At 39.0% G+C, this 25,630-nt stretch overlaps 1 protein-coding gene across 1 annotated transcript in view; it reads right to left on the bottom strand.

The window, feature by feature from the left end:
• The window catches only part of LOC145456375 (maltase-glucoamylase-like), a 49,906-nt gene that overhangs the window by 19,734 nt on the left and 4,542 nt on the right, over nucleotides 1–25,630 (bottom strand). Inside the window, exons 3-39 of the mRNA XM_080334448.1 lie at nucleotides 24,983–25,295; nucleotides 24,196–24,412; nucleotides 22,715–22,854; nucleotides 22,270–22,438; nucleotides 20,808–20,904; nucleotides 20,436–20,671; nucleotides 20,239–20,357; nucleotides 19,740–19,929; nucleotides 19,568–19,681; nucleotides 18,245–18,329; nucleotides 18,032–18,176; nucleotides 17,671–17,795; nucleotides 17,414–17,594; nucleotides 15,823–15,942; nucleotides 14,775–14,915; nucleotides 13,992–14,123; nucleotides 13,792–13,930; nucleotides 12,480–12,635; nucleotides 12,081–12,214; nucleotides 11,462–11,690; nucleotides 11,052–11,212; nucleotides 10,538–10,706; nucleotides 10,350–10,446; nucleotides 9,377–9,612; nucleotides 8,449–8,567; nucleotides 6,858–7,047; nucleotides 5,981–6,094; nucleotides 4,125–4,212; nucleotides 3,917–4,061; nucleotides 3,731–3,855; nucleotides 3,497–3,677; nucleotides 3,224–3,343; nucleotides 2,498–2,638; nucleotides 2,237–2,368; nucleotides 2,041–2,179; nucleotides 1,464–1,619; nucleotides 762–895 (exon numbers count right to left, since the gene is read on the bottom strand). Coding sequence (XP_080190574.1) covers nucleotides 762–895; nucleotides 1,464–1,619; nucleotides 2,041–2,179; nucleotides 2,237–2,368; nucleotides 2,498–2,638; nucleotides 3,224–3,343; nucleotides 3,497–3,677; nucleotides 3,731–3,855; nucleotides 3,917–4,061; nucleotides 4,125–4,212; nucleotides 5,981–6,094; nucleotides 6,858–7,047; nucleotides 8,449–8,567; nucleotides 9,377–9,612; nucleotides 10,350–10,446; nucleotides 10,538–10,706; nucleotides 11,052–11,212; nucleotides 11,462–11,690; nucleotides 12,081–12,214; nucleotides 12,480–12,635; nucleotides 13,792–13,930; nucleotides 13,992–14,123; nucleotides 14,775–14,915; nucleotides 15,823–15,942; nucleotides 17,414–17,594; nucleotides 17,671–17,795; nucleotides 18,032–18,176; nucleotides 18,245–18,329; nucleotides 19,568–19,681; nucleotides 19,740–19,929; nucleotides 20,239–20,357; nucleotides 20,436–20,671; nucleotides 20,808–20,904; nucleotides 22,270–22,438; nucleotides 22,715–22,854; nucleotides 24,196–24,412; nucleotides 24,983–25,295 — 5,629 coding nt within the window. The remainder of the gene's footprint in view (nucleotides 1–761; nucleotides 896–1,463; nucleotides 1,620–2,040; nucleotides 2,180–2,236; nucleotides 2,369–2,497; nucleotides 2,639–3,223; nucleotides 3,344–3,496; nucleotides 3,678–3,730; nucleotides 3,856–3,916; nucleotides 4,062–4,124; nucleotides 4,213–5,980; nucleotides 6,095–6,857; nucleotides 7,048–8,448; nucleotides 8,568–9,376; nucleotides 9,613–10,349; nucleotides 10,447–10,537; nucleotides 10,707–11,051; nucleotides 11,213–11,461; nucleotides 11,691–12,080; nucleotides 12,215–12,479; nucleotides 12,636–13,791; nucleotides 13,931–13,991; nucleotides 14,124–14,774; nucleotides 14,916–15,822; nucleotides 15,943–17,413; nucleotides 17,595–17,670; nucleotides 17,796–18,031; nucleotides 18,177–18,244; nucleotides 18,330–19,567; nucleotides 19,682–19,739; nucleotides 19,930–20,238; nucleotides 20,358–20,435; nucleotides 20,672–20,807; nucleotides 20,905–22,269; nucleotides 22,439–22,714; nucleotides 22,855–24,195; nucleotides 24,413–24,982; nucleotides 25,296–25,630) is intronic.

The raw sequence follows: 25,630 nt of genomic DNA, 5'->3' as shown, positions 1-25,630 counted from the left end.
GCTGCATTTTACGATAATTTTAATTGAATAGATATAAAGTATAAGAATTGAAAATTTATGTACTGATTGGAAGAAACGAGTGGCCCAGTGTTTTCATTTTCTGCCCGTAATGCTACTGAGTCTTGAATTTTACAGAAAATCTCAACGTATGATGAAACCTTATGGTATGTTTGTATGTTTTGATATTGTTCTACATATGTTTTTCAATCCGCTTCCGCCAATTTTTCCACACCAAATGTTATTGCAAATACCCACTCTCTTTATATTGCGGTTATTATTTTTCGTTGCAATCAAAGTCGTAATTTTTTCGATGGAATTGAGCGCGGCCAGTCTCGATTACAACGGCGCTTAAATCACCCTGTTACCGTTTCAAAGTAGTAAGTTACTCCATACAGGAGGCTGTATGACAATTGAACCATGATTTTTTTTCAATTTTGATCAAAGCAATGTTTCTGAATCAACAGTTCAATGTTCAAAACTCGAAAAAATCAGTACAAGACGGATTAAAAATACACAGGATAACCCGGGCAACCGCTTTTTTCGGCCCAAATGCTCAGGAACGAAACAGAAGTAAAAATTGCACGTGAAAAACTCCGTTTAATTCAGACGATTCTCTGCTTAAATCAGACGCAGGCTCGCACTTCCTATCGTTAGGTTATGGCATAGTAAACAGTACTTTATTATTTTTACCACAAGAAGAGTGATTATAGTGAAACAACTATGAATACATGCAGTCATTGCGCAATCACTAAATGCCCTACCCCCTCATTTCACACTCTTGGCTACTTCCTGTGTCAGCGTCCGGATAGCAATCTACTCTTCTGAACGATGTCGTTGCTGTCCATGACACCGTTATCATTGATTTCATATCGCTACTCAAGCCGATAATATCCAACTGTAAATAGGTGAATTATTATAAATTAGCATTTGAATTCGGCAACCAACACACAGGGAAAATTTTTGTGGGAAAGGCCATGATGTCTTTCATTTCACAATTCCCTACACTTCTGGCAACAACCTGTCTCCATATGCTACTTTGTGACACAAAGGCAGCAAGATATACGCAAGAGCAAGCAAAGATGTATGACTAGAGAGAGAGAGAGAGATAATGTTATTCATCAGTGTAGTACTTGAGTAACACACAAAATACAATTTGAATAACTCAAGACAAAAGTACTGACATTGCTAAAATTTGATCGCAGAAACCAAATAAATCTGATTTTCCATTAAGCCCACAAATACGAATCGAACTAAGACTGAAGCAATAATGTTGCAATGTTTAATGTAAGAGACATAATGGCAAAAAGAGACAGATACATTACACTGCAAAAGCCGCTCAAGCGACCCATTGCTGACTATTTGAAATCTGTACAGAGTGTATATTGTATCAAATTTGCCATACATCCACGTAATTTAACTATTACAGTACTATTTACAGCTCATTACTATCTTCCTGTGCTCACCTCGAAGGTGATGTCATTTTGGCTGAAATTCGTATGATCCACACCATTGACCATTACTGCCGTGACCTTTTCACTTAGTCCCAGTACACGCACGCTGCCTAACATCATACTCTCGTCGGTGAGATTCACGAATGTAGGATCCACGATAAGTTGGTTCTGAAAAAGATTGCGAATTTATTGACGGGATTAAAAAATTGACTGGGAAGGTACCAGAATATTGCTTTTTAAATGGGTCAAAACTGGTAACGTTACATTGCAAACAAATCGATTTTCTATGTTATACACAACGAGAATAGAATTTGTGAAAATATACCCAACATCACAACCTTATATAATGTGTGACCTATTTTCACACATTATTCACAAATACGAGGATGTTTTTTAACAGGTTTGGAAACGTCTGTTGCAATAAATGCAGTATATTTGTCGCCATTTGGCATATTTTAAAGGGGCACCGCCTTCTAAATACGATAAGGCCTCAAATTAAAGTTGATGGCGTGACAAACGTTTGGCACCTGCCAGTTTCTTCGGAAAGCAAGAGAAAAAACATAGCTTGAATGCAAGTAATGTCACTCACGTTTCCACACTCACAATCAATGATATTGTACTCCCCGTTAGCGATCGTGTCAATGGAAGTGCCGTCGTCCCAGAATAGATACCCCGAAGCCGCCCCATCGGCGTCCAAAGCGACAATCAACCCAAACGGGTTCTGCCGACTGAAAAGATTAACAAGCTTATGAGAAAAATGCGCCGAAAATTCAACACGAAATCACCTTTCCGATGTAGTCAACGCGGGATCTTGAGTAGGGATTATGTTACCTCCGTACAAGTGCACGTTGATATGGTCCATCGGCGTATCCAAGGTAACGGAGACCCCTTCATTGGGGGACACCATGCCAGATCCACTGCAACAGAAAAATACAACGATAATGTCTGCTGCTGGAGAAATTCAGACATCAACTTTAGTGTTACTGTCTTAAAGTCGTAACACTGGCTACATGCGTAGATACAGTAATCACAGTCAAACTATTTACCTGAAATAGTCGTACCATCTTCCCGAGGGAAAATACCCTTCAACTGACGTGGTATTTGGTTCAAGCACAGGAGTCACAAGAAGTGCCGAGCCCCATAAGAATTGACGGTCGATTCCGTAAGTCTTCATGTCCATTGGGAATCTAACAAATACCACGGACATCAATGTCAAGACATCTGGTGTTAGTAAATCTCGGCATAATACAACAGGATGTCTTATCATTTTTGTTATTTTCTATTAAAAGTATGCTGTATTGGCATGTTTCTCAGTATTTGGGCATATGTATTATTTGAGATCGCAAATAAATAAATAACCAACCAAGGTTTCGAGTCGGGCATTGGTTGAAATTATTTGAAATGGCTAGAACCAGTTGACTCTCCAATGCCAATCACTTACCTATAACACATGAATTTTCCATTAGACCTCATTTCAACATCAAATCGGAGGTGAAGCTTTCAATTGCAATCGAAACCAGTTATCTCAACATCACAAATGAGACCACATAGAAACAAATCTTTGTGAAGCACCATTTTAATCAAATCAAGTGTGCGACCAGCTTGGAAAACGCTGCCTGTTATTTTCAATAAAGCCAAATGTCAGTATCACCTTTGCTGGTGAGCAATAGTTAAAAACTCAAGCAAACCAAATCTCTCAGGTATCAATTTTGCTCAAGCCAATTCACAAATTACAATTCCATGGAAAACAATGCTTAAATTTCCATACTTACTGATTCATCAACGGCCGAACAACTGTAGCCCCAGTCAGGTGAGATTGATGAAACAAAGTATACAGGTAAGGTAGAAGAGTGTATCTGACATCCAAAACCTTTTTCGAGTTAGCCAAAAACCTGTAAACAACAATTCCCTAATGCAAAGATACTCACTGTCAAATAATTGATTACTCTCAAGGGTCTTTACAAAATTCAAGACTCAATTTCGAAATATGGCAATGTGAATTGAAGCAAATTCATAATTCTAGTACATCGGCAATTTCAACTTACTCGTCACCAAAGTACCCAGGATCCTGATCCATCCAATTAATGCCGTTGTGGTTTCTATCAAACGGATAAAACGCTCCCAGCTGCATCCATCTCATACATAATTCCTCGGTCGTGTCCACGAAAAATCCACAAACGTCAGCACCAACGTACGGTATACCGAACAAATTGAATTCCAACATTCCTGAACGCGGCAAATTACCAGCTACAGAATATACATAACTTCAAACGACCAACCTATAATAGAGGTAGCGAGATGTTCCCAGATACTGGCGTTGTCACCGAGCCAATGTCCTACATGTTTTCCACTTCCAGGGAAAGTAGAACGCGATATCACAATACATCTTTCTCCTGTTGACTTTCTAAAACATGGAAAATTGGATTCGAAACAAATATACCAATAGTGATAACATTAATTCTAACCGGCAAGCGTTAAGAGTAGGCGGGCCTTGAGTAATTCCATACATGCTATGCATATTGTAGTGTTCTGTGTTTGTACCGGTACCAGGATTATATTGCATACTTTGCATGCATAGCGTTTTGTCGTAGATTCTTTCCGATGCAAGGTCTGTCAAATTCAGTTCATGTTAAGATTTAGACGGTCAAATGTCAATATTCGAAACAGTTTTACTCGGGACATATGGCGGATTGTCCAGGACGCTGGTGTCGGGACAGCCGTCAGGAGAGCCGTGTGTAAACGAAGCCGGTTCATTCATATCCTGTTAACATTCAAGATGATTTCATCGTCAACCTCTCCCAGCAGGATAGCAACACACATTAGACTGGCACCATGTCGCTGAAATTATGCGACACAGCCACTATACTGCAGTAAACTTGATATGTTCATGTAATAATATGCATTATGAAAGCTGTAAATGGCAAACGTAAATTGCCGCAATTAGAATAATGATTTCAAGAAGTCAAGCATTCTGAAATTGTCAAATTTTATTCATGGGGAAGTAAAGATTATTTCAATGTCTGTGATGATCAGAGCACAGTAGAGCATCGCATATATCAGTGGTCGGGAACCTTTGTTGTCAGAAGAGTCATATTGGCCCTATTTTTTCCATCTCAATTCCCAAACAGCCATACATGCCAATCCAATCAACTGTTACGTCACAATTGAAAATTCGTGACGTCATGATAGCACTAATTCGAACTCGGTACATTCGATTCCTTGTGTGCGCCATATTTTCATGTAAAAATGGTATTTATTGAACGAAAATAAAGCTCGCAACGAGAGGTAATGCATAAGAATGGGCCAAGCCTTACCATTGATAACGTAATTCATCGTAAGTAGCGTGGAATTTATTATAACTGATATTAATCGAATGTGACTGTCACACTGATTCTGAAAACGAAATACTTATCGACTTCTCGAATCTCAAAGTATTCGGCGGTAACATAACGTCGCGCTACACGCCTACACTTTATCGCCGGTACTACACAAAGCTATACCAATCAAGGATGTGAATAGCTATGACGTTGTTTGTAATTCGAGTTTGTAATTGTGACAATGTGACATCCACAGTAGTTCATTTCGCGCCGCAGATAAGGAAGACGATGGGAATTTGAAAACTGCGTTTTGAAATGGGCGTCGCCATGTATGCTATGCTCTTTGATTAATCAACGTATCGCATAATTCAAGATTTCGAGTCGGGTGAATAGAATTCGCGAGTGATATTGGCCTAAGGCGTGACAGTAACCTAAATTCGATGATTTTGAAAAGAGGGGGTCCGAGCCCCTAAACCTGAAGACGACATTGTCTTTACCTCTCAAAGACATGTTTATACTGGCACGAGAATAATTACACTGCCCATGATGAAAATTTACCAACAAATCGCTGCAATATTGATCAATTCAGCACAAAAGTAAATATTTGTCAAAGAGCCATATCTTATACCCAAAAGAGCCATATAAGGCTCGCGAGCCATAGGTTCCCGACCACTGGCATATATGATCACCGTTCTATTATATTAGGCAATTCATTCCAAAACAAAGACATTAGCATTGAGGAATGGAGATGTCATACATAAGAAATTACGGCAGCTCAAGCGGATGTATACCTACGAAAAAATCAAAACACAAGTAGATCCAATAATATAGCAAATAAATACCATGAACTTAATGCTAGATCACGGGTATCGAGTAAATATTGAAACAAATACAAAGAGTAAAACAATTTACATTAATTTAAATACAACTGTGCAATGAGCATCAAGTAATGCGCACCAATGTTAAATTGACATTAGAATGCAAATCTTTCGCCTTAAATAATAATCGACGGCATTTGATAAGCGGGCGTGCCATTCAGGCTACTTGGGATTCTCGAAAGAATGTTTGCGTTACCGTCAGATATATTTTCTTTACCACTCGAACTGCAATCAGAGTGACAAAGCAACTATTCTGTTAGGTCGCGGCACCTGCGAGTTCATGCTTTGCGCCTTCAACCAGCCTAGACAAAATCGTATAAGGAATGCGTCTCACAATCCAAAGTCCGTCGAATTCTATCCTGCTGTGGAAATCAACGGTGAGGTTCGTCCACCATTCTTCTGTTTTCGGCAAAGCAAAGTCCGGAAAAGCGGCGTATGCTCGATAATTCTAAAAAAGAGACAGACTGAATCATTATTTGCCAACCTTGCAGATCAGTAGTGTATACAAAAATTGCAATAGAATGAAACATGATACACAGATAAGCAAGGTATGGACGCGATGCTCAACATAACGGTGCTGCCAAAGACGAGCCATCCAGGCCAGGAGCATCTTACTATAGATGTCGTTACACTCACAAATCTAAATTAACGCTATAAACTTTAAATTAACTAACAGAGCGACAAATATGTGAAGATGCCCTTTCTGGTGCATAAATTCATAAATGCATAAATGCTATATTCATATTGAAATAAACCAGTAGAATTCCAACTGACATATTTGACATATGACAGTGACATATATACAATGTTCCTTAAATACTCTAATAGTTGCTAACAACGAGTTCAGTCCGAAATCTTCGGGTTTATTTCAATATGAGTACATTATGCTAAAATACAAGAGACTCCTGGAGATAGAGAACTTCAGTAGGATACCCAATTGAATAATATATATAGTACATATGAAGTTCTTTTAAATTCTCTACTATTTGGTGACGATTCCTCCTGAAAAGTGCAAACCTAAAATATTCGGGGTTATTTCGATATGAATATTACCAGTATTCAAAAATATTAATCTATAGAAACAACATCGTGTAAAATAATGACGAATTAAATGAATAAAATAAGGTAGCCTAAGCCTATGTGGTCATGAGCACAGAGTCAACACGCTTTTGACGATACAGCAAAGTTGCTAAGCATGATTGCACAAAGACCTCAGTCTGGTATTCCCATGATTGGGTGCTGTCGACGGTGACGTTGGGGTAATCCGGCCAGACTTTGCCCCACGCGATTCCGCCTTCTGGTGTTTTGATGAAGACGTCGTCGGTAAGGCCCCGGTCAAAAGGCGGGTAGCTTCCAGCACTTTCATTTCCGCTGATAGCCGGATCCAGTATGATGATGTACCTGAAAGCGGACATTTGTCGAATCGCTGGATGATAGCCAGAGGCGATCAAAGAAGTCAGCGTTGCTGCACATGTAGAAGTGGGAGTAGGACTAACGCCATAGATTTCTACTCAGTTATTAATAGTAGAGAAAACCTAATGAGTACTTGGAAAAAGTATCAGTAATTGGTTGCAAGACTCTGAGGAGAAATGAATGTAATCGTAGAATAACAAGCCACCTTCGGTTCCCCAAACTGTTTTGAAAGATTTTGAGTATTTTTTATTTCTGGCTAGCTTAGAAAAGGGAACATAAGAACACAAATCGAAAAAATGGACAGATCTTATAAAGACAATGTGGTTTTATAGTTGTGGTTTCCACATCGGCGTTTTATAGACTAATGATAACAAGTCCACAGACCCCTAAGGGGTCAATGGAGTTCGGTTTGAGAAGCCCTCGTCTAATACTATAATCTTCCAAATATCGAAACACTGCGATTAACGTAGGAACGTTAATTTCACAGTAGAAACGGTGCCTACCCAAGTAAAAGGTACTTCAGCAGTAGTGGCAAAATCATGATCTGAAAAGTACTTATTCATGCGGTTACAAAAGGTAGTGAGCAGTGCCGACATACTAGAGTAGGGGTGGGCAGACCGGCTTCATGCGGGAGTTGCATATCAAAAATCTTAGCTTTAAAGGAGGCACAACACAAAAATTCAAATTTACGAATTTATGATATCACAAGGAAATATAGGCTATGTAGTTTATTAATGTGTGGTGATACGATGTTGGTATAACGTCTAGGCCAGTGGTTCTAAACCTTTTTCTCTTCGAGGACCCCCTGAAAATGTCTGGTTGAGAACCACTGGTCTATGTAATGCGGAGCAGTTCCTTCAATTGCTGATAAGAATTTAAGGACGATTTCCGCTCGGTAATCTTGACGACATTTTCTTGGCCAAACCCAGCAGCAATTGCTAGCCTTTACAATAGAAAGGAAGAGGCGTATTCACCATTGCTAGCCCGGAAATGATTATGGCCAGCGCTGGCGTACTAAATTATCAAGTTCATTGTTGAACACAGTGATTTATCATTGATTGATGACCAGGCATCCACTGTTGTGGGTGAAACGTTTATGTGAAGTTGATTCGAGAGTTCAATTGCAAATTCTAACACCGTAGTGTCACCTTATCTAAATTTTACAAGTCTAGCGTAAGATAAAACACAAAAACAATACGCATATTGTTAATAAGCTATAGAATACATCAATTTATTAACAGGTTAAACCTCTGGCAAAATATCGAAAGGCATGTGCAGTGCAATCATCAAAGGGCCTCAATCAAAGGCTGAAAGAGGCGCAGTTTGCCCACACCTGTACTAGAGGATGAGGATAAAGTAGATGCTCCCATACACCCATCGCTGCCTCACCTCATGTTATGTTCGGTTTTAACCTTGCTGACAAAGTCCTCCAGTCCGTCGTAAGCAACAGGATCGATCGTGAAATCGAGCTGCCTCTCCATGTAGTCGATGTCGCTGTACTGGATTTCCTGAATTTATAACGGAAAATCAGAACGTCTGATAGCTGAAAATTTTCGAAGACCGTCTTCTTGCAAAAGGTAATAATGCTAGAGATACTTTCATGGGTGTGAAATTTTAGGATATCATGTCATGGGCATTTAAGACATGTTTTGACATGAATTGCGATTTCTAAAACATAATTCCAGGATCACCCACAAGATAGCCTGATTATGAAGCGTCCCGGCAAAATTGAATTACGAATGATTTTGAACTGAAAATTTTGAAAAATTCCAAATTCTGGGCAGATCTGACTTGGCTCCACTGGATTCCATTGTGTATATTAAGTGGATTTATACTTGGATTTCAAAACAGTTGCGTCATACAATATGGCAACATCCAATCTGCTCATCATGACTTGTGATGTCACGATCAATGCCGATGCCTACTTATGACTGAAAACCTACTCACAGCCACAAGCCTAAACAAGCGACATGTTTTATCTTGACTTGAAATACACACACCAGTAAAAATATGCCGGTGTAATAGTCTATTGACTTCTAAACTCGAGCGTGCATTATATCAAACTTTAAAATACACACAGAACGTTAACAGCCTTCTGTTTGATCACCGTAAGTTGAAATATTTAAGAGCAATGGTTACATGCTAGCTGTCACACGGAGTAGCTATTATTAGGGTATTAATCATTTACAGAAGTTGAATTATACATTTGATGGACCAATAAACGCAAATGTGTTTGTTCCGGACCCTTATAACTTCAAAAGTAAATACGGCATTGGTACGACCGATCCAGTGCACACAGTAAGCAGAGACCACTTACGTAAGGAATCTTTCCTATGTTTCGGTCGAACACCCGGGTCAGATTTTCCAGGTTTTCGTATCCATACCGGCAGAGTTGGAATCCCAGAGACCAGTAAGGTGGGAAATAGGGTTTGCCAATAATGTCGGTGTATTGTGCCGTTACTTGCTCTGGGGTTGGACCCAGGAAGATGTAAAAGTCGAGAACGCCCCCTACGGTTCGGTAAGTAATTGCGGGTCTTGGCTCCAAAGTCACATCTGAAATGATTCATAATAAACAACATCATTTCATGATGAAAATGTAAAAGTTGATGCTATATATATACCTATGGCGTGTACTGATGACACAATTTCTAATTTTTAACACGGGTCGCTACAATCAAACGCAGACATAATTTAAGTTCTTAAACTTTTAGCACATACCACTAATTATTTCCTGCAGTTGTGTGGACTCCCTATTGTGACTTAATCTAACAAAAATTTGGAACATACAGCCTCGATCAAAAATGAAGGACCCACAAAAACTCTGAATTTGGACAGCATATGACTTAAAAAAAGGTCATCACATTCACCCCCAAGCTGGAGTGCAAGTAATAGTGTTTGTATCAAAAATATTGACCAGTCTTGTAGCTAGATAATGATAATTTGGTTTTATAGTTTATAGTTGTAGTTCAGACATTGGCCTTTCTGGTATCCCTAAAACAAGTCCGCAGACCTACAAGGGACCCGTGATCTAGGTGGTCATAGCCGTCATTAAATCTCTACCAAGGGACTTCAGTGGTAGATATCACACAATTTGTGTTGAATAGAACGTTCATTTATCGCTTAAATTTCACACATTTTCGCCATGTTAGGTATCGTATTGGTTTTTAGTCCCTAAGAACGACTGGCTGGTTGTGTACACGCAGCGAAATGACTGTGAATTGAATCACGCAAAAATGAAATATGTTCGGCTGGTATGATAGCAAAAGGAAACCTGCGCGATCTTTACTTACCCATCGCATTGCTGTTGACAAAGTAAACGCCGTAAGCATCTCCATCGCCTTCCATACACATGAAATACGGATGAACGCCGTACAGATTCACATTGGGCTGATAAAAAGAAAAATGGCGTTCGCATTAAAACCATGCCCTGAATTAGTTATTTCCGGTCGAAAGATTGCACGATGGTTAAAAACCTCACCCCGACGCCTTGATCCCGCGAAAACATTCCGTAACTCTTCCATGCCATGTCGTGTTTAAAAGTGTAATGCATATGTTCGCCGAAACCATACACATACTCGGAAGCTACTTTCGTCGTGATTTGCAGAAATTGATCGGAAAACATCAACTCCCCGGCAGACGTGTCGAACCTTGAACATTATTGCGAAAAGTCTATTCAAAAGCAAAAGCCAACACTTGGGATTCGAGAGTCTTTACCCAGTCTTTACACTCATGTCAAACTAGATTTCCAGCCAAATCGCTTACCAAAACAAGCTCACGAGGTCTATTTTCTTATGTAATTCATGTACAGTTTATTATCCCACTCACATTAACCAAGCGAAATCCACAACATCATCGCCAAATGCTTATTTATTTTCCCAAATTAAGTTGAAAATTACACACAGAAAAAGCAGGCACTGGAAAGCGGTCATGATTCAGATTTTGGTTTTGGCAATTTTTGAACACCGTTCCAATTTCTTTAAAACTAAACTCACAGTACTCGCTGCTTCGACGTTCTTTCCACTTTAACTCCAAATCTTCCCTCTTCGCCGATCGCATGCTCCACATTGTACAACGGGTCGGACGGCATAGCCACAGGATCCGGGTGTTCCATCGGCACTTCAAACCGAGACGCTGTGGAACCGTCTGGAACAATCTACAATTCGAAATGATATGCGAGCACGGAATAAATACCAGAATAAGACCGCAAGCGATGGTTGTAGGAATCCAAAATTCCGAATTGAAATCCGAATCCAAAATTCATCCCACCATAAAGGCAGGCTTGGTCAACTACATAAATCTTTTTTAATTGTCGAATTAGAGCAAAATGTTATTTAAACTGATTGATTATATCGCATTCCTGTGGTGTTTTTGAATTGATAAAAACATCAATAAATGACCCTACCTTGACTCTTAACGTCGTCGCCGAGATATAGCTCGTCTCGACTCGAAGCTGCTGAAAATTTTTTCCAAAATGATCCAAAAGGCTGTCGTCGGTGGTTTGTAGGACGCTTGCAATACCGGTGCCGGTGTCGGTGTTCTTGGTGGTCACACCGTTGGAGAGTTCGTACAAACTCTCTCCTTCGTAAATACACCAGGAGCCGATCGGATTCATGTTACCCGCGTATGTGCACCTGTGCAGAAAATTACGTCCGCGAACAGTCAGTAACATAATCAGGGTTAGAATACCGCTTTTATATCTAAGATTTGTCTTCATGTTGAATGGTGATGTCTCACAAAACTGGCGATGTCCTTACTTATTTGTCGTTATTTATGACACCTTAGTGCGTCCGTATTTTAGGCAAGCTTGTTCATATGCTGGGCAACTACATCGTGGTTAGGACAGGGCAAAAGCTAGGACCCCTTTTTTAGCCATCAGCTTACGACTGAATCAAGAATGGACTTTATTAATTTCAAGGTTAGGCCACTGACAATGTAATTAGACATTAGACATCATTATTTTGCTTTTTTTAGTACAATTTTCATTTTTGGGACATCGACATGATATTCGCTAATCCACCCACCCTCTCATTTCACAGTCTGCACTGCTACCGGTCATAGCATCTGGGTAGCAATCCACTCTCCTGAATTCTGTTGTTCCGGTCCACGACACTGTTATCTGTGTCTTCATATCACTCGTCATGCCGTTGATTCTCAGCTGAAACAGTTTTTAGTGGTAACAATATTGTTTAATATTTTGTTATTAGAATTTCTAATGGCAACATAATTTTTAGTCGTATGACTCTCGACGCTTTTCTGTGATTAATGGTTTTATGGATTTCTATTAGATTATGAATGAAATTGAGTGGAAGTATCCCTGTGATACCGGTATCAAAATAACTGAGAATCACAGATCAAGAAGTGTTACGATCCAAAATATCTACTCAATTTTAGTCAACCATAAGCGTTTTCATCTCACTCACCTCAAAAGTTACGTTATCTTGCGTAAAATCAGCGTGTACGACATCATCGACTCGTATTTCTGTGATCTTTTCCACAAGTCCGAGCACACGTACACTACCGAGGACCATGTCTTCACCAGTCATACCAATCGGTCTTGGGCTGACGTCAAGTTCATTCTGAAATTCCATTCCGGGTTAGAGTTAACTACAGGAAAAGCATTCGGCTCGATGCAAACTCCCAGGCTGCCTTCCAGATTGCTACGAAAACCACTCATTTTTCTATATATGCTTAGATCAGTTTTAGTCAGCCTTTTTGGTTGCGGGCCAGATTCAAACAGTTTTATCGTTTGCAGGTCAGACTGTTCAACTGATGCGAAAATGTTACCAACTATTCAAGGCCTTCGTTTTTCAAGTTACAAGCTCCATTCAAACTTCTACCTAAAAGATAATATCACGTATCTTCAGGGACAAAGAGAGAAATATTTATTGATTCGTCCAACCGAAACGAAAATAACATTGAAGCATGAAATTATAACAATATACTTAACGGTGTAGGACAGGGTGTAATCGATATGACTCTGGGTAGGGTCAACTAGTCTGATCACACCCTGCATTAACAATTACAGATATTATTCATAAATTTGGTTACAGTTGGTTGGGATTATCTAATTCAGCATAGCATAACATAAATAATAACAATAACATGAAAAAATAGGTGAGGCAAGTGGTGTTAGTAATAGGGGGCTCTATTCAGGGCGCCAAAACTTTATTCGGAAACAGTGTCGTTAGTAAAAATGAAAAGAATGACGTTGTGAACCTCTAAAACCATGGTCACGACAATACAAGTTTGCATATTTTTACACTTTTCATGCTTTATTCAGGATGTGGTGTTGGTTATAAACGCAGACGCCTAGAATTGGGTCACAATTATTAATTCTCCATTCATGTTTCTACTGATATGATTTTGCGTCACAGCAAAAATAGTTATGGAGCCAAGGCATTGAGCCAACTCGCCACACTAACGAAAGTGGAATATGCGAAGTATTTATTTGAACCGGAGCTGTAATCCTCTAAAAGCGCACATGTAATGGGTAGAATTAGACAAAATAGATTTCCAAAGCAGAGACCTATTGAGCGAAAAGTTACAGACCTTTGTAGCATTACCACCTCTGATACACTTTGATCGCTACAACTTGCATAGCACAGTTTAATCTCTGCGTTTTTGTCGCTGTTATTATCTAGCTTGCTCATTCACAAACATAAATTTGACACTTACAAACACTGCACTGCGGAACGATTGTTAGTACTAAAATATGCAAAGCCACATCCTTACATTTTCGCAGGTGAAGTCGATGATATTGTAAAGGCCCCCATCGATCGTATCCACAGAAGTGCCGTCGTCCCAAAACAGGTATCCCGAAGCACTAGCCGCCTCATCCAAAGCCACGATTAATTCGAATGGATTTTTCCGGCTGCGGCAAAAACAGAACTCTCAAACCACAAGCAAAAAACTCGTACGTGTAAGATGATAACCTTTCTGCCGTTGTCAAGGCAGGAACTTGAGTGGGTATGATGTTCCCTCCGTACAGATGAACGTTGATATGATCCAATGGTGCGTCCAAAGTGGCAGTGCTGCCTCCTGTAGGAGACACCATTCCAGAACCGCTGAAATGGTTTCCATTTGTCAAAATATGAGTAGTATGAGCACATTCCTAATTATGATCCAGAGAGACACATAGCTGTTGATCCCACATTAGACTAAACAGATAAGCATTACGATAAAACTGAAAATGGTTCGTCTTAACCAGTGTGTCCAGAAAAAATACAAAGGTAATAGCAAATTTGTTCAACTCCAAGCTTTTCTGCTGACTGCAGCAGGAGCGAAGATCAGTAAATGCGCTAAACCAAATTCGAACAGACTACAATTATTATACCATATGCAGGAAAAGTGAGCTTACTCGCAATGACATTGATAATCCACAAGTAACAGTAACATGCACAGATTCTGTTATAAAATAACCGTAAACGAACATATCACTGATAAAATGATCAGACTTGGATCATAATGTCATATGCCATTCGTGAGTCGGTTTACTTCTCATTATTATGTCACACACATAAATTCTTCGCATATTTCAGTCGGAATTTGGAGAGAATGAGACATGGGACATTTGAAAAACTTAAGTTGGCCACGACAATAGAAGGAACCTGTGTTAGACAGCGTCATTCATTGCTATAAAAATATTAGATATTGAATTCAAAAAAACATGGCCTATTGCATATAATTATGAGAAATGACCGGAAAAGGCACTTTACCTGTAGTAGTCATACCATCTACCGGCGGGGAAATATCCATCGACAAATGTGTTGCCTTGTTCGAGCACAGGGGTGACAAGTACTGCCTGTCCCCATAAGAATTGACGATCTACCTCGTATGTGTTAATGTCTTCTGGAAATCTAAGGAAATATATTGCGACATAAACCGCTGTACAGAATATGTATCGGAGTCATCAGATTCTTATTACCACAGCCGGACAGCATTTGAGCATAGTTTCGGAGCCGTGGATTGTATCAGGCCAAAGTTGATATGTCAATTCATTTTTCTTGTATTCACGTAAATGAGAACTGGGAAGGATTGTTGATGAGCAGGGGTGCTAAACTAATTCGATCCCGAAACTCACTGACACAACAACTCTTTCATTTGGGCTGGAATTTCCCACCCTTGTTGTGTGTAGTAAAAGTTTTGTGAAAAAGCTTTGTCGAATCATGATTGTAAGCATTCTAACGTAAAAGGTCAATGCCCATTCCTTCACAGGCCCCCTAGACTTGATGTTCTGCAACGCTAAATTTAATGAAACTCCAAATTGTATCTCTCATCCTGGAGGGATAAGTTTCCTCCAATTTTTATCAACGTTACGAGATCTTATTGCCGTACAATCTTTTATTAGGAAGATACATTTTAGGATGGCAAAATGTGTATGAATGATGGATTCAGAGATATGCTTGTTCAGGTACTTGACTATCGCTTCAACAAAATTGACAAAAATACATCAGAATTGGAAGTCTTTATTCTGTGATATATACAACAACATCAGTTTGTCATGAGCAGAAACACCAATTGACATGCCTTGATATTGGGTATTACTTTTTGAGACAGAGCTTTTCAAATTAACAGCACCCATCTACCTATCATGGCAGGCTGTGTCAGTGTGTATTCATTTGTTTTCATTTTTCATGTTCATATAGACCGCATATGCATTTTGCATGTTCATTTCAATAAGCTATCAAGTCAGTACACCATAAGGCATATTATATTTGATGTTAAGACATCGCAAGTTTCAAATAAGTGCCACATAAAACTTACTGGTGCATCAAAGATCTAACCACAGTGGCTCCGGTCATGTGAGAATCATAAAAGAGAGTGTACAGGTAAGGCAACAAAGTGTATCTCACGTCCAGCACTTTTTTCGAATCCAGCAAAAACCTGCGAGAAAATAGCAGATAAAGCCTATCTGTGTCTGCGATTGGTCGCCATGAAATTGACAGACACCCTTTGAAATAATATTGACGCACTCGAGTCGGCAATATCTCCGTAAACCGAATGCAGCGATAAGCTAACATTTGTGTTACATAACTACTTCGAGTTGTATAAGGAGCACTGTTAAATTTAAATCGCCAATCAAATGCTTTACGCAAACAAATCATGAAATATTCTAAGACGTCACTACATCGGCAAACTTCTCAGCAAACACAAACTAAGATATCCTATCGTAAAAGATAAATTTTGCGACATCAGCTTGAACTCCTAGCGTTGCAAACTTCACTGCTATCATTCCAACGTGTCTAAACAAGTACTTAACTTCGCGAAAGAGCATTCCTTCTATCAATTCATATTACATAAAATGGAATTCATCATTATATAACTTAGTAGTTTGTCACCAAGTAAATCACAACAATGATTACGCAAAAGCAGGACAATCACATAACAGCATTGTGTTACCTGATCGATGGTAGATAGCTATAAGTATGCTTTGAACTAATCATGGGTGTTGGATTGACAACTACTTTGAATGCCCCTCATGGAAGAGTTCAATTCAGCTCAGCTCAGTTTATTAGGAATTTTCATCAATTCAAAACACCACAAGACAGCGATACAATGAAAAGATAGGAGGGTGTCAAAACGATTTATTTAGAAATCTTTAAAAAGTAAAAGAAGATAATACAAAAAGACAAGCGACATAATGAGGTGGCATGCGACAGACATATTCAAAAACTGCAGGGAGAAATTGACTCAAATAAGAACTAGTATGGCAAAGCGTGTTGCAGGGTTGTAACCAAGTCACAAGGCTCTGAGTCACGAGTCAATCTCATTTTTATAGTTTTGACTCGAGTCATTTTCAATTCACCACCGAACCAACTGTTATAACTCTGTTTGGTGATATCGAATGGTTCACATTTATAAAATACTAATGTCCCTCACTTTGAATAGTTTCTGGTCCCATTTTTAAGCACCAGTACCAATAGACGAAAGGTGGTTACTCTACTATTCTTTAAAATTACGACAAAATATCGGTCTTGGCAGTCTTAGTCTCGAGTCCTATGAGTTGGTTCAAGTCAATCGCAATGACTCGAGTCCAAGTCGAGTCAATACACATATTGAATCGAGTCGAGTCGAGTCATTTCCGCATTTTTAGAAAATGACCCGAGTCAAGTCGAGTCATCAGAAAATCGTGACTCGAGTCGAGTCATGACTCGAGTCATTACAACCCTGGCGTGTTGTCATATTCCAATTGGACCAACAGCTCATTTTCGACTATCAAACTGTATGAGTCCCAAACAGCATACACACACACACATGCACACCCATCTTATAGAATACTACGTTCTAATTTCGAGAGTGCAAAATTTACGTGTAGCTAACAGACATTAGTTAAACTCTGGTACTGATTGCTTACTGTTCCCCAAAATATCCGGGATCTTGATCTTGCCAATTAATGCCATTATGGTTTCTATCAAACGGGTAAAAAGCGCCCAACTGCATCCATCTCATACACAGCTCTTCGGTGACGTCTTCGAAAAAACCGCACACATCAGCGCCGATATACGGGATTCCAAACAAATTGAACTCCAGCATTCCTGTTTCCAATGAACCGTATTCGCTTTTATGCATATACAATATACATATAGAGGCGTATGTGACTTATATCTATACCTATAATGGACGTTCTCAGATGCTGCCAAGTGCTTTTATTGTCGCCAAGCCAATGACCGACATATTTCCCACTACCTGGATAGGTGGATCGTGATATAACGATGCATCGTTCCCCTGTCGATGCCCTGAAAGTGTACAAATTGCTTAAAATTGTCATCAACAGAATTAAGGAAAAGTCATAACGATAAATTCATTGTAATGAAAACAATGCGTGATTATGTCCCATTGTAGTGATTATCGCTACTGTATATATTCGATAGTGATAGTCAATTATCAACTGGTTATACGTCAGTTTTCAAGAATTTAGTTTGCTTCTTTGTCAATCGGCTTTCCCCATGTAGGGTTAGACGAGTTAGTTTACCTGCATGCATTTAAAGATGGTAGACTCTGGCTTCTTCCGTACAAGCTGTGCATGTTGTAATGGTCAGTATCGCTTGTAGTCAACGGATCGTATTGCCGACTACTCATGCAGAGTGTTTTATCATAAATGGTACTTGAAGCGAGCTCTTCGAGTAAACGGGATGAAAAAGTCACAAGGTGTTTTACTACTGATAACATCAGCATGACGACTCACTCGGTACATAAGGCGGATTGTCAAGTGCGTTGTTAGGGCAGCCGTCAGGAGACCCATGCACAAACGAGGCGGGTTCATTCATATCCTAAAAGAGCATTGAAAGTTCAACATCCATAATTGCAACTAGAGTAAATCGAATTCAGAAATGAAAAAGGTGCGTATGTCCATTCTCTCAGACTGCGATATCCCTTACTGTAGCAGTGTCAGTATGAGTGTAACGTAATAAAATCTAAAACAGGTGAACATAGTGTTTTAATAGTTACATGCTTTGTTTCACTTCTTCACAACCACGTAACAGTTTTTAATGGCATCATTTATCTGTCATAAAGTCTGATGCCAACTGACGTCACTCAAAGAGTCCTGTAACCAGACACGTCAGAGCTTATCTCAAAATCATATGTGTGTATAAACACTAAACACTTCAGTTCCATTAATTAAGAATTTTATCAAGTCAAACACCACAAGATTACGATACAATGTACATCAGCAAAGAGAAAACAGATTATTATTATTATTACATTTGTTATCGACTACTTGGGACCTATCATCTGGAATGAATGCATTACCACCACATATCTGTGAATTGCCCTATAATAGATTCGCAAAAGCCCTACTTGATCACCGCTTGTCGTGACACTAACACTGTTGCCCTACCTCGCCCAGACATTGCTTCATTGATCATTTGCTACCATCGTTTAATTTTTCTTCTGTTTTAATTTTTTCAACTACCGTAACATTTTTTACAGCCAGACTGTTTAGAGTCAAGTGTACCTGTTTGATGCTGGTGTGATCAGACTAGATGACCTTCACGGTCTTATCGATCATTCCTATCTAATACCGAATACTGTGCATGCATATTTTCTGTACCACCACCACTGCCGTGTGTTATGTATTTTGGTTTGATGAAAATAAAGACTCTCTCTCTCTCTCTATCAAGAAGTTTGAGAGAAGTGGGATGATTAGGATAACTAGGAATAAATACTTATATGAAACAGAAATGATTAACCAAATTGTGACAACCAATTACACGTCCATTGACAATTTAATGTGTTATTATCTATTTATCCAAAATTCTATGGCTTCATATTTGTGGCTCATACACTGCACTATCTAATGTGAACTCATGCATCACAAACATCAACCGAATATTCATATTTTTGGCTAACAGTTACAATAGTGCTGGGCTGTCACAGTAGTAGCCCTAGTCACAACAATTCACATCATCCAGTTTGAAGTGAGAAAATAGCTGAAATTGATTCCGTTGGCTATTAACTAGATTGAACAAGAATAGATATTACAATGACATTTTGATTCCCAACTTACAATCCACAATCCGTCAAATTCAATCCTTTGGTGAAAGTCCACAGTGAGGTTACCCCACCATTGCGCAGTGGCGGGCAGGCTAAAATCCGGGAATGCTGCATACGCTCGATAATTCTGACAAGGTAAAAAAAAAATGGTGAAATGTGATACAAATAGACGTCTCCCGTTATACCTCCGTTTGATATTCCCAGTCTTGGGTCTCGTCAACGGTAACATTGGGATAATCCGGCCAGACCTTGCCCCAAGCAATGCCACCGTCTGGCGTTTTTATGAAGACACCATCCTCAACTCCTTGGTCGAAAGGAGGATATGTGCCTGATGTCTCGTTACCACTGATAGCAGGGTCGAGAATGATGATGTATCTGAATTTTACAAATGTGATTTGTAATATATCACGGCTTCGAAAATATCACAAATTCCATGGCTAAATAGCCGAGTGTCCAGCTGTAGTCAGTAATAATGTAGCCTACTACGTATTTTCCCCACACATGGTTTCCTTTGTTTTCCAATTTGTTCAAATTGCTTCATTATACAATCCTTTCACCAGCACCATTGCTGAAGAAATTTGCATAGCTATAGCTGTTGACAAATGTACTTGGCTACTGGTAACATGTATCAGCCGAATAATGGACATCCTATCACAAAATCACAGCATTCCAATGCATAAATACCTCATCGAATAATTACTCTTGACTTGTCTGACAAATTCTTCTAGTCCGGCGTACGCCACTGGGTCGATAGTAAAATCCAATTGCCTCTCCATGTAATCGATGTCGCTGTATTGAATGTCCTGAAATTTCAGTTCGATCATTTAATTGCGCAACTCCGATTGATAGACAACACTAAATAATCAGAACATGATACTCACATATGGGATTTTTCCAACGTTCCGTTCAAAGACCCTGGTCAAATTCTCCAAATTCTCATAACCATATCTGCTCAGTTGAAATCCGAGCGACCAATACGGAGGAAAATACGGTCTTCCGATCACCTCGGTGTATTGTGATGTCACTTCCTCGGGGGTCGGTCCCAGGAAAAGGTAAAAATCAAAAATGCCTCCGACACTACGATAAGTGATGGCAGGATTGGGTTGCATCGTTACATCTGCACGAAAATAGTTTTGTCAACAAAACACATAACACAACAAAATAGAAAAATGTTCAGTAACATTCAGACACAGAGCTATGTCATCATTGAAACAGGCATATCACCAATTGACAATTAACATTGAAATACTCACCCATTGCGTTACTATTTACAAGGTAAACACCGTACGCATTTCCATCGCCTTCCATACAAGTAAAGTAAGGGTGCACACCGTACAAATTAACATCCGCCTGAAATGAGTCGGTAATGAACTTCCAATTTGTTATTGGAACCGTGTAAAAATATATCTTCTAGTGGGAACATTACTGAATAATTGTATTTTCACAAATAGTATTTTCAACGGAAAGCAGAAATAACCCTTAAAGCCCAAGTTTTTGAATCAGCGCTATTTTCACATTGTTCAATGTAAGTATGCTGAACTGCTGGTGAGACTCAGGCTGGCATTTAGCAGCATAGATTGTCAAAGTACTCGAATAGACGTAGAAGTACTACCGTGCATTCCCACTCAATTACAACTAAAAGTAGCAATTTCCAAGACATTTTATAACTACTTTAATTGAAATTAAAGAATGAATGATCTCAAAACTACTCAAGTAGTTTCAAAATGTCGAATGCTTTTAGCAGGTACTCAGATATGGCAACTTTGAAATTACAAGATGTATCTTCGCTATTAATGCAACATCACTGATGACACAACAAAGCATGCGACATAGAAGTCATGAGGGAGCTAGAAATTGCCAAGTTTATGTATCAGTTCCGTTGTGGTCACAATCATAAAAATTTCAAAGACTGCTTTACCTCGAAAACAAAAGCGCACAACTGCAGTATGGTCAGGACTGAATACAGGAAAACGCTCTATCAAGTATGCCGCACCCAGAGTGTGGAATAGCATCTCGCCGGCTATCCAACAGTTGTCGAGCATTTGCACATTGAAATTGAAATACAAGCAATTTCTACTGAATCAATACTAGTGAGCCCTTAACATTACCGCACCACGACCTGACATATCGACCTCACCTACCGACACATGCAGCATTCATTTTTGTCGCTTCCTTTTATGTTATCATTACTTAAATCCAGCGTGAATGCCTCGTATTTACATTCTGTAGGCTAAGGTGGGTGTCTGATTAAAAGACTACTCCATGTCGTTTCGGCACCGTCCCATCTTTTCAGTATATCGCAACGATAATGATGATCTTCATAAATATATTCAGTTACAATGACATGGATATTCACCAGGTTCTTATGGCAATTTCAATTGTAAAAGTCATGAAAACTGAGCACAAAATTCCAGAATGGAAAAAGTAAGCAGTTTGATCCCCAAAACTGTTCGAGTACAAGTGGAAGTATTCAAAAAGCATAAATACATAAGTAGAGCAGGTTGGCAAACCTACTTGTGTACTCCAAACACGTTTAATTCGTTACTGACCTGACCATCTCTGGTCATGATATATAAATTGCAATTCTCTACAGAATAAAATTAGGTCTGTCCGTGTAAATGACAGGACTTTGGTGACATCAAGGTAAGAATTGTTATCAGAAATGCCATGCAAAACAAATTTTAGCACGAAAAAAAATCAAATCCTCATCCTCACATCCACTCCTTGGTCTCTCGAAAACATTCCGTACGTCTTCCAGTTCATATCGTGCTTGAAGCTGAGATGCATTTGCTCGCCGAAGCCATACACATAACTCGACGCGACCGAAGTAGAAATTTGGAGGAATTGATCGGCAAACATGAGCTGACCGATGCTGGAATTGAATCTGAAATGTAAGAAAGAGTTGCCCATCTGTTCGTACATTTGTTTGTTATATTTACAACATCAAAGCAATGTGTGATACCTGGAAAACGAGACCTTGCAGTGTATGAAACTATGCATGAGAATTATAATCACCAATAAAAGTAATGCTTCACAAAATACAGTTACAAAAAGTGGAAGAGGAGAAGTGGAACTAATTTTAAGCACCTGCTGTACTTATCAATCCAAATCGTTAGCTTTACTCCGTATAATGAAACACATTCAAATAAATTGCACTCACAAAACAGTAGACGTTGAAGCTCTCCAGACAGTCACTCCACCGTCATCGGTGTGCTCTACTTTATACAAAGCATTATTCGGAAGGTCAATAGTTGGCGGATGATTCATTGGAACCTCAAACCTCTCTTCACTGGGGTAGATCTATTGATAGGCAAATAATGAGATGAACATACAAACAGTGACTCAAATCCAACATTCAACAGGCTAATTCAGTTACCACATTGGTATCTGTTAAATTTTACTATCAAAAAGTCAATACAGGTTACTAAAATCATCCAATTTGAACTCTTAAAATGACATATCATATGTAGTGATCAACATATTATAAAATAGAAATACACATTCATAAAACACTGCTTAGTTCTTTCATTGAGCTGTATTCATAAGTTTAGCAGGAACATGAGCTTCGCGGTTTACAAACAGTTTTAGTCATGAAATGAAACCATAAAAATTCCAATACTCACTTGTTCAGATTTAACCAACATGATTCAGACCAAACGGGACACATTACAGAATCAATCCTAGGATCACTATTAATCCTACATAAATTCCAAGCATATCTATTTTTATGATGGCCTGCAGTCTTTGTGTCTGTTTTACTGTCTCTTGTGTAATGCTATATTGAGTTGATATTTCGATGCAAAGAATGTTAACTTACACGAAGCATAGAAAATCCATTTCAAACTATTTGCAATGCCGCACGGTACATAAGGCAACAACAGAAAATTTGTTAAAAGTATATATTATGCGAATCAGTAACCACAATAACAGTGAAGATAAAAGACTTGGGAAAAACAAGCCCGCTCTTGTGGCATATCCTTAAAGGAGCACTGCACTCAAAAAATGATGTGGTCTCAAATTGAAGGGCAAAACGAAAAAAAATATTTTGGCCGCAGTCATTTTCTTCAGAACGCCACCGTAATGGAGCTGCAATTTATTGAAATTTCCACGGGACCTTGACGCTCCAGCTGCCGCGGCTGCTTTACCCGTGACATGGCACGATGTCTTCATCGTCGCACATGCTCGACGCGATAAGGCAGTCACGCAGAGAACGAACTTTAGACATATTTTCTTAATAACATCGGCTGACAACTATCATTACATCGTCTATGCCGGGTGGGTGTCTGATTTCGAAGACTATTCCAAGTCGTTTTGACACCTTCCTATCTTTTATTGTATAGCGGTGTTGCGGTGTTTTGAAATTATGAAATTGATCACAATAAAATGAATGGAATTGAATTACGGTAATATCGACACTGAACCAGTACATAGCAATCAAAAAATGTATAGTCAACCAAATCTCCACAGCACACAAAAAATAGATCAGTTGATATCATGAAATCCCATTAAAGACAAGTAATTCTCAATTAACACCAAGTATATGTCATCAAAACACTGATCTGTTGGAGTGCGATGAGTTTAATCATTATTTATGTCTTCACTTCAGCTCAGTTCAGTAATATCAGTTATCATTTTATGTACCTTAATCCGCAGAGTTGTACTGGACACAAAAGTGGTCTCAATGGTAAGTGTAGAGAACTGTTCACCAAAGTGAGTCTGGTTTGTGCCATATTCCGACCTCTCAAGGTTGCTTGTAATAATGCTGGGACTGACAGACGGTCCACCACTTATCTGGTACATGTTCCCACTCTGATACACACAGCTGGGTGCCGAAACGCTCACACCAGCCCATCGACACCTGTATGTAGAGACAAGGATTAGAAAATCATATTCTCAGGATTCCTTTTCGCGAAATTGTGTCCGTAATATTGCCTCTGACAATGGGTGGCTATATCTTCCATAGAAATGTATATAATTATATACAGTATAAAGATACATATACATATACACAATGGTGTGAACTAGTATATTTCGAAACATATTGGAAGGCAATTATAAGACTTCTACAACATTCAATATAACATATGTAACCATGCGCATAAAAGCAGATATACATGTAATGCCTAAGGATGAATTCGCCAACCATGATCAACTATGATTGTCGATTAAATCAATATTATTTAAATGGCATTGATCTTATAGTCCATTTTCAATTGGTGACTCTAACATAGGGATGCAGGTATCAATAAAGTTTGCAAATATGGAACTTAATAAGACTATGCATTTATCAAGTTGTGGGGTGATATTACATTTAAAAATAACATTTCGACATTGAATTTTGATGATTTGAAATGATGATTTTATACAAAAAAGAAATCAAATTCCTAATTACTTTAATGTCGGGTAATCGAAAACTGACGAGACATACCCTCTTTCTAAACACATTTCTTGTGTAACAGCAGCACTATCGGGGTAGCAATCAAATCTCTCATCCTCAGCAACTGTCTCCACACTATCTGTAGTTGAATCCACTTGCGTAGTAGGCGGTTCTTGGCTTGTGACAATTGGTGTTGTAGGATCAACAACTGGCGCTGTTGGAGTTACGGCGACTGTCGGATTCACTTCCGCTGCAGTTGTGGGGTATTCACTGGGCATTTGCATGGCCGTTGTTGGGTTGTCATCAATGATCCCTACTGTTGTTGATATTGTTGTTGAAGGTTTTTCAGTGGGCTTTGGATCCTCTGGAATCACATTTGTGATAAGAAGAAGTTAAGTCATATAATATTATAATGTTAGGGTTTCTTCGGTTGTTGCCAGATATAGATAGTCAGAGCCTCTAAACTCACTAGAGAAAGGGTTCAATTTCTGACATTACGGGGTGCATTTAGGGCCAAAATAAAGTATAGAGACCCTGACCAGTGTTGGGACCCATTTGCTACCTTCGAATCACAAAGCCTCTTGAGTCATTACACATTTTGACTCGAGTCAAGTCTATCGGATTATCGAAGGCGACTCGAGTCACTCGGTTTTTTAAAGTGACTCGAGTCAAGTCAATTCAAGAGTCAAGTCAAGTTGA

This window comes from Botryllus schlosseri, chromosome 14 (genome assembly GCF_051294905.1).
Source record: "Botryllus schlosseri isolate E-star chromosome 14, Bs_hap1, whole genome shotgun sequence".
Taxonomy (NCBI): Eukaryota; Metazoa; Chordata; class Ascidiacea; order Stolidobranchia; family Styelidae; genus Botryllus; species Botryllus schlosseri.
This window is presented reverse-complemented; position numbering and strand designations above follow the sequence as displayed.